At 43.7% G+C, this 12,500-nt stretch overlaps 1 protein-coding gene across 1 annotated transcript in view; it reads left to right on the forward strand.

Moving 5' to 3' along the window:
* tox (thymocyte selection-associated high mobility group box) overlaps positions 1-12,500 on the forward strand; it is a 60,692-nt gene that overhangs the window by 47,012 nt on the left and 1,180 nt on the right. The window contains exons 5-10 of the mRNA XM_061936670.1: positions 1,163-1,378; positions 4,045-4,269; positions 5,734-5,814; positions 5,901-6,242; positions 8,531-8,664; positions 12,418-12,500. The exon at positions 12,418-12,500 is cut by the window's right edge and continues 1,180 nt beyond it. Of these exons, the coding sequence (XP_061792654.1) occupies positions 1,163-1,378; positions 4,045-4,269; positions 5,734-5,814; positions 5,901-6,242; positions 8,531-8,664; positions 12,418-12,454 (1,035 nt within the window). The 3' untranslated portion in view covers positions 12,455-12,500. The remainder of the gene's footprint in view (positions 1-1,162; positions 1,379-4,044; positions 4,270-5,733; positions 5,815-5,900; positions 6,243-8,530; positions 8,665-12,417) is intronic.

The following is a 12,500-nucleotide window of genomic DNA, read 5'->3' on the forward strand; positions in this document are numbered from 1 at the left end:
GGTGTGATGACACCTGAGCAGGTAACATGATGAGATGACTAGTGGTGTGATGACACCTGAGCAGGTAACATGATGAGATGACTAGTGGTGTGATGACACCTGAGCAGGTAACATGATGAGATGACTAGTGGTGTGATGACACCTGAGCAGGTAACATGATGAGATGACTAGTGGTAAGATGACACCTGAGCAGGTAACATGATGAGATGACTAGTGGTAAGATGACACCTGAGCAGGTAGCATGATGAGATGACTAGTGGTGTGATGACACCTGAGCAGGTAGCATGATGAGATGACTAGTGGTGTGATGACACCTGAGCAGGTAACATGATGAGATGACTAGTGGTGTGATGACACCTGAGCAGGTAACATGATGAGATGACTAGTGGTGTGATGACACCTGAGCAGGTAGAGACATGTATAATCTTCCATAGTGAGTCTATATAAGTTACAAACAGCAGCAGTGGAAGATGAAGAGGATAGAGAAAAAGAAGAAGCTTATTGACTATGATGCAGACTACAATGGTGGACACATTATGGGGATTGATGCAGATCCCAAGTACACATCAGCAGGTACCAATAGGTAAGAAAAGTTGCTTTTGCATAATATTGCAAAACAAAATGGCAGATAATGTCTCCTAATAGGTGCTGTTTTGGGCTCCTTAAACACACACACCATAACAATAATGGTATGTTGAAGCACAGTACGTCTGACTACTGCAGTCCTAATGCTCCCACAATCCACCAAATTCATAAGTTAACCAAAGTGGTACTAAAACGTTTTCGACAGATTTTTAAATGTGTGTAGTGTTCTATATTCTCAATGAAACATCAATGTTTTGGTGTTGCTTGCCTACCAGTACTTGCTAGCGTCATTTATTGAACAGGTAGTATTACAACATGTACCAGGTGACATTGCTTGCAGGTGAATGAATAGGTACATTAAGTGTCAAATATATATATCTCTTTTTTTGAATTCATCACCATCCCTAATCAATAAAAAAAGAATCACACCCCCAAGAGTGGAATCAGATGGTGAGGTGGCCAAAGATTCACAGATTTCTGGAGAAAATGCAAGTATTTGAAGTAGTGTGTCAAATATGTTGAATAAAGAAGAGTGTAAAGTGTTGTTGACCTGAGCTCTACCACACTGACCACACAGATGCAGCAGATGGTCAACTCCGACTCTCGCTTCGCCAGCAGCCAGCAGCCCATACAAGCCGCCCTGGGACCCAGGAGCCAATCAGGAGCCGGCCAGCTGGCCACCATCAACCAATCCCAGCTGACCCACAATTCTCCTTCTTCTCCTGGGAGCACATCTGCCACACCCTCACCTTCCAGCTCACCACACCAGGACGACAATGATGACAACCTCAGGGTAGGAAACTCTTTTTACCATCATGTATACACGCTATGGATGGACCTATATGCTTTTATCATCGTGTGTGTGTGTGTGTATACACGCTATGGATGGACCTATATGCTTTTATCATCGTGTGTGTGTGTGTGTGTGTGTGTGTGTGTGTGTGTGTGTGTGTGTGTGTGTGTGTGTGTGTGTGTGTGTGTGTGTGTGTGTGTGTGTGTGTGTGTGTGTGTGTGTGTGTGTGTGTGTGTGTGTGTGTGTGTGTGTGTGTGTGTGTATACACGCTATGGATGGACCTATATGCTTTTATCATCGTGTGTGTGTGTGTGTGTGTGTGTGTGTGTGTGTGTGTATACACGCTATGGATGGACCTATATGCTTTTATCATCATGTGTGTGGGGGTGTGTGTGTGTGTGTGTGCGTGTACACGCTATGGATGGACCTATATGCTTTTATCATGATGTGTGTGTGTGTGTGTGTGTGTGCGCGTGCGTGTGTGTGTGTGTATACACGCTATGGATGGACCTATATGCTTTTATCATGATGTGTGTGTGTGTGTGTGTGTGTGTGTGTGTGTGTGTGTGTGTGTATACACGCTATGGATGGACCAATATTCTTTTATCATGGCCTTTGATGTGTGTGTCATGATGTGTGTGTGTGTGTATACATGCTACACATCCACCAATATGTTTTTTTATCATGGTGTGTGTGTGTGTGTGTGTGTGTGTATACATGCTATGGATGGACCTATATGCTTTTATCATCGTGTGTGTGTGTGTGTGTGTGTGTGTGTGTGTGTGTGTGTGTGTGTGTGTGTGTGTGTGTGTGTGTGTGTGTGTGTGTGTGTGTGTGTGTGTGTGTGTGTGTGTGTGTATACACGTTATGGATGGACCTATATGCTTTTATCATTGTGTGTGTGTGTGTGTATACACGCTATGGATGGACCTATATGCTTTTATCATGATGTGTGTGTGTGTGTGTGTGTGTGTGTGTGTGTGTGTGTGTGTGTATACACGCTATGGATGGACCTATATGCTTTTATCATGGCCTTTGATGTGTGTGTCATGATGTGTGTGTGTGTGTGTGTGTGTGTGTGTATACATGCTACACATCCACCAATATGTTTTTTATCATGGTGTGTGTGTGTGTGTGTGTGTGTGTGTGTATACATGCTATGGATGGACTAATATGCTTTTATTATGGCCTTTGATGTGTGTGTGTATACATGCTATGTACATGCTATGGATGGACCAATATGCTTTTTAACATCGTATATGTGTGTTTGTGTGTGTGTGTGTGTGTGTGTGTATACACACTATGGATGGATCAATATGCCTTTATCATGGTCTTTGATGTGTGTGTATACATGCTACACATCCACCAATATGCTTTTTATCATTGTGTGTGTGTGTGTGTGTGTGTGTGTGTGTGTGTGTGTGTGTGTGTGTGTGTGTGTGTGTGTGTGTGTGTGTGTGTATACACATGCTATGGATGGACCAATATGCTTTTTATCATGATGTGTGTGTGTGTGTGTGTGTGTGTGTGTGTGTGTGTGTGTGTGTGTGTGTGTGTGTGTGTGTGTGTGTGTGTGTGTGTGTGTGTGTGTGTGTGTGTGTGTGTGTGTGTGTGTGTGTGTGTATACACGCTATGGATGGACCTATATGCTTTTATCATGGCCTCATGGCCTTTGATGCGTGTGTCATGATGTGTGTGTGTGTGTGTGTGTGTGTATACATGCTACACATCCACCAATATGTTTTTTATCGTGTGTGTGTGTGTGTGTGTATATACATGCTATGGATGGACTAATATGCTTTTATTATGGCCTTTGATGTGTGTGTGTATACATGCTATGGATGGACCAATATGCTTTTTATCATCGTATATGTGTGTTTGTGTGTGTGTGTGTGTGTGTATACACGCTATGGATGGATCAATATGCCTTTATCATGGTCTTTGATGTGTGTGTATACATGCTACACATCCACCAATATGCTTTTTATCATTGTGTGTGTGTGTGTGTGTGTGTGTGTGTGTGTGTGTGTGTGTGTGTGTGTGTGTGTGTGTGTGTGTGTGTGTGTGTGTGTGTGTGTGTGTGTGTGTGTGTGTGTGTGTGTGTGTGTGTGTGTGTGTGTGTGTGTGTGTGTGTGTGTGTATACACTCTATGGATGGACATATATGCTTTTTATCATGATGTGTGTGAGCGTGTATACACGCTATGGATGGACCAATATGTTGTTATCATGATGTGTGTGTGTGTGTGTGCGTGTATACACGGTATGGATGGACCAATATGTTGTTATCATGATGTGTGTGTGTGTGTGCGTGTATACACGGTATGGATGGACTAATATGTTGTTATCATGGCCTTTGATGTGATTGACCAATATGGTTTTTGTCAGGGCCAATACTGATTATTAGTGGTTAAGGAGGCCAATAAGCAATATTTGGAGCTGATATGAATTTGCAGTAAAAGTTATTTAAGGCTTTAAGTTGTTTTTTCAACATTATTTTGGAGGAAATGTGGGGGCAGTAGCAACATCAACTTTTAGCACCTTTATTAGGTGTGTGCTTCATTTAACATTAACATCTTTATTAGGTGTGTGCTTCATTTAACATTAAAAAATATCTTTATTAGGTGTGTCTAGAGGACAAACACTGACACACCTTCACCTCTGCAGGGCGAGAAGCGGCCTGCAGCCTTCGACATGTCCAAGAAAGCCAAGACGCCCAAGAAGAAGAAGCGGAAGGACCCCAATGAGCCAGTGAAGCCGGTCTCTGCCTACGCTTTGTTCTTCAGGGACACCCAAGCCAACATCAAGGCCCAGAACCCCAACGCCACCTTTGGGGAGGTCTCCAAGATTGTGGCCTCCATGTGGGACGGCCTGGGAGAGGAACAGAAGCAGGTAGAATGTCATCTCCTTGTCACAAGTTAGCCACTGCCTTCATTTTCATGACAACTACACAATTCCTGCAAACATTTTGATGTGGTGCTGGGAACCTCTGCTAAAAGGCTAGCATAAAAGGTTAGCATGCTAACGTTAGCTTGTTATAGTAACAAAATCTTACTTGCCAGATGGAGGCAAGTCTCAGAATCCATGATTTTTAAGTTTAAATTAATATAATGATCTAAAATACTACTGTAAAGCATTAGCATGCTAACATAAGTGAAGTAAGCATACTTCTAAGATGGCGACAATCTTTTAAAAAGTCATTATTTGTGCTTTTAAACGGTGACAATTATTTCATTTGAGCATGCTAGCATAGGATAAGTTAGCATACTTCTAAGATGCTGTCAAGTATCAAATGTCTAAACAAAAAAACAGTCGTTAAAAAGACAGCATAAAACGTTAGCATATTTATGTTAGCATGGTAACCTTTAGCATGCTAACAAGATAGCATATTTATGAAAGCATGTTAGCATGGTAACCTTTAGCATGCTAACATGATAGCATATTTGTATAAGCATGTTAACATGGTAACCTTTAGCATGCTAACAAGATAGCATATTTATATAAGCATGTTAACATGGTAACCTTTAGCATGCTAACAAGATAGCATATTTATATAAGCATGTTAACATTGTAACCTTTAGCATGCTAACAAGATAGGGGCACGTATCAAAATCCATGTTTTTTTGGTTGAAATAATACAATTATAAAATGAATGGAATGAGCTAAAACACCACCATAAAAGATTAGCATGCTAACATAAGTGAAGCTAGGCAGAAACAAGTAAATAATCAATAATCAATAATTAATACACGTATAGAGAAGTTTTTAAGAGCAAAAACGAAGACCAAAGAGGTAAAGCTTTTATTTTCATTTGAACTTTTTATTGACAGTTTAGTTAGGAATCATGTATTATTAGTCATTTAGTTAGAATTGATTTTAGCACTGCATCATTTCATTTTAATTGGAGTGTTTGTCATCAGCCTGACCAAAGTAAATAATCTGCTTTTATATCTTTGGACAAGGTTTATCTTGTTCCAGAGGTCAGATTAGAATTATTGAAGAGGATTCGAATCAAGAGTGACATGTGTTCATATTTGATGTGTAGTGGAAAAGTTGGGCCCTGGCTCAAAAAGGTTAAGAATCTCTGCTGTATAAATTGTTTGACCTTTTTAAAGAAAATATATGCAAATTATTTGATTATTTATTTTGTGAAGTTCAGTGATATCACAATGAAATGTAATGTTGTTCCTGAAAATGTACAAGAAGAGGACTGATACTGCTAATGAGTATGTTAAAGTTCAGTGATATCACAATGAAATGTAATGTTGTTCGTGAAGGTGTACGAGAAGAGGACTGATACTGCTTAGGAGTATGTGAAGTTGAGTGATATCACAATGAAATGTAATGTTCCTAAAGGAGTACAAGAAGAGGACAGAGACTGCCAAGAAGGAGTACCTGAAGCAACTGGCTGCCTACAGGGCCAGTCTGGTCTCTCAGGTACCAGACCAGCACACCTTGGGACTCCTTCAGGACTTAGTCAGGACTCCTTCAGGACTTAGTCAACAGCTGTTTTTCTCCTTCAGAGTTACAACGATCCATCTGAGATGAAGCCGCCCCACTCCTCCTCCTCCTCCTCCATCTACACATCCAAGTCACCCGTCTACGCGGGCCAGCACCAGCACCCCAACATGTACATGCCATACCCCCACCCGTCCAGTCTGGCCCACCACTCCACTCACCTGCCTCAGATGCACACCTTGTCCACCAGGGGCAGCGTACCTCGGCCCGCCCCGCCCCATCTGTCCCTGGGAGGCTCCACGCCTCCCCACCAGGTCAGCCCCCCACTCCACAGCCAGACTCACCTGGGGGGGATGCAGCATCAGCAGCACTCCATGGCCATGACACACCCCCCCGCCATCACACAGGTAATCACCTGATTATTATTATTATTGTGCTTCTTTCATTTGTAATAAGTACATCTACAGTATTTCCCTCTATTCTTCATCCATTCAAGGAAATAGAATATGAATAAATATGTATATATAGTATGAACTTTTTATCAACTGCATTTTTATGCAATGATTTTTTTACACTGAAGTTTTGAAACACGGGACAAGCGGTAGAAAATGGATGGATGGATAATTTTTTCCAATAAAATTGTCAGAGTATTATTTTTTTTTAAATTCCATCCATCCATCAATCTTCTTCCGTTTATCCGAGGTCGGTTGGCGGGGGCAGCAGCCTAAGTAGGGAAGCCCAGACTTCCCTCTCCCCAGCCACTTGGTCCAGCTCCTCCCGGGGGATCCCGAGGCGTTCCCAGGCCAGCCGGGAGAGATAGTCTTCCCAACGTGTCCTGGGTCTTCCCCGTGGCCTCCTACTGGTCGGACGTGCCCTAAACACCTCCCTAGGGAGGCGTTCGGGTGGCATCCTGACCAGATGCCCGAACCACCTCATCTGGCTCCTCTCCATGTGGAGGAGCAGTGGCTTTACTTTGAGCTCCTCCCGGATGACAGAGCTTCTCACCCTATCTCTTAGGGAGAGACCTGGCACCCGGCGGAGGAAACTCATTTGGGCCGCTTGTACCCGTGATCTTGTCCTTTTGGTCATAACCCAAAGCTCATGACCATAGGTGAGGATGGGAACATAGATGAACCGGTAAATTGAGAGCTTTGCCTTCTGGCTCAGCTCCTTCTTCACCACAACGGATCGATACAGTGTCCGCATTACTGAAGACGCCGCACCGATCCGCCTGTCGATCTCACCATCCACTCTTCCCTCACTCGTGAACAAGACTCCCAGGTATTTGAACTCCTCCACTTGGGGCAAGATCTCCTCCCCAACCTGGAGATGGCATTCCACCCTTTTCCGGGCGAGAACCATGGACTGGGACTTGGAGGTGCTGATTCTCATCCCAGTCGCTTCACACTCGGCTGCGAACCGATCCAGTGACTTTTTTTAAATTCAGTTCACAAAATTCAAACGCATAAAATTCAGGTAAATAAATTCAGTGTCAAACCAAAAAATGGAAACAAAGACACAAAATAACTAAAGTGAAGGCAGAAGAAACTTATTTTGCCTTCAAAATAATCATTTCAATATAAAGACTGTAGCTCCACTGCTCCAGTGCTTTAAAACACAGCTAGCCAGCTAGCGGCTAACGCCCATCTATGCAGTGTTCTAGCTACTTCTAAATCACTAATCCTGGTCGCCATGGCCACAATTAAAGTATCATTATCACTGCAGGACAAGGAATAGCTAAACATGCTTCACTACACACCGCAGGAGGATACAATAGCTAGCAGCAGGCTAGCACTCCTCAATGTAAACAAAAGGCTGGATCTATACATACATCCACTCTAATGATACCAAGTATAAGACCTGTATAGATCCTCTTTTCATCCTCCAATAAACTGGCAGCTATAACAACACATTGGATGAAAGGAAGGAGGAGAACTGTTCTCTATAATATATATATATATATATATATATATATATATATATATATATATATATATATATATATATATAATAGAAGGAGGAGAACAACCAAACTTGTTTTTCTTGAGTGTGTGTGTGTGTGTGTGTGTGTGTGTGTGTGTGTGTGTGGTGGGGGGGGGGAGGACAAAGGAGGCAGATGGGGTCTTTGTGAAGGACTAGAACATTCTTCTTCACAAAGCATCAACCACCACCTGCTGGCCTTCTCTTTCACACACTACTCCCATTCACTTCCTTTCACACGCTCACTCACTCACACACCATTCACTCACTCACACACCATTCACTCACTCACTCACACACACACACACGCTCACACGCTCACTCACACATTCACTCACACATTCAATCACTCACTCACTCACTCACTCACACACTCACACACTCATTTACTCACTCACTCACTCACTCACTCACTCTTTCTCTCTCACACACACACACACACACACACACACACACACACACACACACACACACACACACACACACACACACACACACACACACTCCAAGTACGTTGACCTTCCTCCCCTCTCGTATCTCCACAGTGGAAGTGATCACTGGCTGTGTGTTCTTGACTCAGTAGATGACACTCTTGCTCACTGCCATGTGTTCCATGTGTTCTTGACTCAGTAGATGACATTCTTGCTCACTGCCATGTGTTCCATGTGTTCTTGACTCAGTAGATGACACTCTTGCTCACTGCCATGTGTTCCAGGCCTACTCCCCCCAGTCAGAGTATCAGCCAATGATGAATAGGGGAGCCATGATGTCATCACCAGTGGACTACCAGCAGCTGGGCCCACACCATCATCCGTCTCTGGACTGGAACGCCCATTACCATGGCAACGGGTAAGTCCAATTACCTCACAACTCAAATATGACATCATTTGAAGTGGCTCGCTGATGTGACCCTGCCCCTTCATTTTATGTGACCCTGCCCCTTCATTTTATATGACCCTGCCCTTTCATTTTATGTGACCCTGCCCCTTCATATTATGTGACCCTGCCCCTTCATTTTATGTGACCCTGCCGTTTCATTTTATGTGACCCTGCCGTTTCATTTTATGTGACCCTGCCGCTTCATTTTATGTGACCCTGCCCCTTCATTTTATGTGACCCTGCCCTTTCATTTTATGTGACCCTGCTGCTTCATTTTATGTGACCCTGCCCCTTCATTTTATGTGACCCTGCCCTTTCATTTTATGTGACCCTGCCGCTTCATTTTATGTGACCCTGCCCCGTCATTTTATGTGACCCTGCCCCTTCATTTTATGTGACCCTGCCGCTTCATTTTATGTGACCCTGCCCCTTCATTTTATGTGACCCTGCCCTTTCATTTTATGTGACCCTGCCGCTTCATTTTATGTGACCCTGCCCCTTCATTTTATGTGACCCTGCCGTTTCATTTTATGTGACCCTGCCCCTTCATTTTATGTGACCCTGCCCTTTCATTTTATGTGACCCTGCCCCTTCATTTTATGTGACCCTGCCGCTTCATTTTATGTGACCCTGCCCCTTCATTTTATGTGACCCTGCCGCATCATTTTATGTGACCCTGCCCCTTCATTTTATGTGACCCTGCACTTTCATTTTATGTGACCCTGCCGCTTCATTTTATGTGACCCTGCCCCTTCATTTTATGTGACCCTGCCCCTTCATTTTATGTGACCCTGCCCTTTCATTTTATGTGACCCTGCCCCTTCATTTTATGTGACCCTGCCGTTTTATTTTATGTGACCCTGCCCCTTCATTTTATGTGACCCTGCCCTTTCATTTTATGTGACCCTGCCGCTTCATTTTATGTGACCCTGCCCCTTCATTTTATGTGACCCTGCCGCTTCATTTTATGTGACCCTGCCCCTTCATTTTATGTGACCCTGCCCCTTCATTTTATGTGACCCTGCTGCTTCTTTTTATGTGACCCTGCCCTTTCATTTTATGTGACCCTGACCCTTCATTTTATGTGACCCTGCCCCTTCATTTTATGTGACCCTGCCCTTTCATTTTATGTGACCCTGCCCTTTCATTTTATGTGACCCTGCCGCTTCATTTTATGTGACCCTGCCCCTTCATTTTATGTGACCCTGCTGCTTCTTTTAATGTGACCCTGACCCTTCATTTTATGTGACCCGCCCCTTCATTTTGTGTGACCCACCATATCATTTTATGTGACCCGCTGCTTCATTAACGCGGTCCGCCGAATTATTTTACGTGGTCCTGCCGATTCATTAATGTGGCCCACTGCGTTATTTACGTGGCCCACCACATAATTTTATGTGGTGGGCCACATCATTTCATGTGGTCCTGCCGCATCATTTTATGTGGTCCTGCCGTTTCATTTTTTTGGACCACCGCATTATTTTATGTAGTCCTGTCGTTTCATTTATGTGGACCACTGCATTATTATGTGGTCCTGCCACTTCATTTATGTGGACCACCGCATTATTTTAAGCGTTCCACCACATGAATTTATGTGACCTGCTGACCTTGGCCCGCTGCATCATTAACACAATATATGAAGTGGCCCACTGCATGATTGTAGGACATGTGACACCTGCTGACTTCAATAAGGTGGCAGGGACAATTTTCTATGCTGCTGCTTTGTCGCCATCTTGTGGACAACATGAATGATGCAGGCTGATCATTTACAAACAACCTTCCTTAGTCATGCTGCAAACACTAATGGAAGCAAGAACATGTCTTTTCTTAGTGATTGAACACCACACTTCTCCTGTTCCTGTCCTCCTGCAGACAAGACTTTGTACCTGACTTAGTCCTTAGTTCTTAGTGATTGAACACCACACTTCTCCTGTTCCTGTCCTCCTGCAGACAAGACTTTGTACCTGACTTAGTCCTTAGTTCTTAGTGATTAAACACCACACTTCTCCTGTTCCTGTCCTCCTGCAGACACAACTTTGTACCTGACTTAGTCCTTAGTTCTTAGTGATTGAACACCACACTTCTCCTCTTCCTGTCCTCCTGCAGACAAGACTTTGTACCTGACTTAGTCCTTAGTTCTTAGTGATTGAACACCACACTTCTCCTGTTCTTGTCCTCCTGCAGACAAGACTTTGTACCTGACTTAGTCCTTAGTTCTTAGTGATTGAACACATCACTTCTCCTGTTCCTGTCCTCCTGCAGACAAGACTTTGTACCTGACTTAGTCCTTAGTTATTAGTGATTGAACACCACACTTCTCCTCTTCCTGTCCTCCTGCAGACAAGACGTTGTACCTGACTTAGTCCTTAGTTCTTAGTGATTGAACACCTCACTTCTCCTGTTCCTGTCCTCCTGCAGACAAGACTTTGTACCTGACTTAGTTCTTAGTGATTGAACACCACACTTCTCCTGTTCCTGTCCTCCTGCAGACAAGACTTTGTACCTGACTTAGTCCTTAGTTCTTAGTGATTAAACACCACACTTCTCCTGTTCCTGTCCTCCTCCAGACAAGACTTTGTACCTGACTTAGTTCTTAGTGATTGAACACCACACTTCTCCTCTTCCTGTCCTCCTGCAGACAAGACTTTGTACCTGACTTAGTCCTTCGTTCTTAGTGATTGAACACCACACTTCTCCTGTTCCTGTCCTCCTGCAGACAGGACTTTGTACCTGACTTAGTCCTTAGTTCTTAGTGATTGAACACCACACTTCTCCTGTTCCTGTCCTCCTACAGACAAGACTTTGTACCTGACTTAGTCCTTAGTTCTTAGTAATTGAACACCACACTTTTCCTGTTCCTGTCTTCCTGCAGACAAGACTTTGTACCTGACTTAGTCCTTAGTTCTTAGTGATTGAACACCACACTTCTCCTCTTCCTGTCCTCCTGCAGACAAGACTTTGTACCTGACTTAGTCCTTAGTTCATAGTGATTAAACACCACACTTCTCCTGTTCCTGTCCTCCTACAGGCAAGACTTTGTACCTGACTTAGTCCTTAGTTCTTAGTGATTGAACACCACACTTCTCCTGTTCCTGTCTTCCTGCAGACAAGACTTTGTACCTGACTTAGTCCTTAGTTCTTAGTGATTGAACACCACACTTCTCCTGTTCCTGTCCTCCTGCAGACAAGACTTTGTACCTGACTTAGTCCTTAGTTCTTAGTGATTAAACACCACACTTCTCCTGTTCCTGTCCTCCTGCAGACAAGACGTTGTACCTGACTTAGTCCTTAGTTCTTAGTGATTAAACACCACACTTCTCCTGTTCCTGTCCTCCTGCAGACAAGACTTTGTACCTTCCTTAGTTCTTAGTGATTAAACACCACACTTCTCCTGTTCCTGTCCTCCTACAGACAAGACTTTGTACCTGACTTAGTCCTTAGTTCTTAGTGATTGAACACCACACTTCTCCTGTTCCTGTCTTCCTGCAGACAAGACTTTGTACCTGACTTAGTCCTTAGTTCTTAGTGATTGAACACCACACTTCTCCTGTTCCTGTCCTCCTGCAGACAAGACTTTGTACCTGACTTAGTCCTTAGTTCTTAGTGATTAAACACCACACTTCTCCTGTTCCTGTCCTCTTGCAGACAAGACTTTGTACCTGACTTAGTCCTTAGTTCTTAGTGATTAAACACCACACTTCTCCTGTGCCTGTCCTCCTGCAGGGCTCCTCAGCCAGACAAGACTTTGTACCTGACTTAGTCCACATCATGGGCCCTCCTTGGACCAAGCACTCAGGAGGGGACCT

Source organism: Nerophis lumbriciformis, linkage group LG03, assembly GCF_033978685.3.
Source record: "Nerophis lumbriciformis linkage group LG03, RoL_Nlum_v2.1, whole genome shotgun sequence".
NCBI classification, from domain to species: domain Eukaryota; kingdom Metazoa; phylum Chordata; class Actinopteri; order Syngnathiformes; family Syngnathidae; genus Nerophis; species Nerophis lumbriciformis.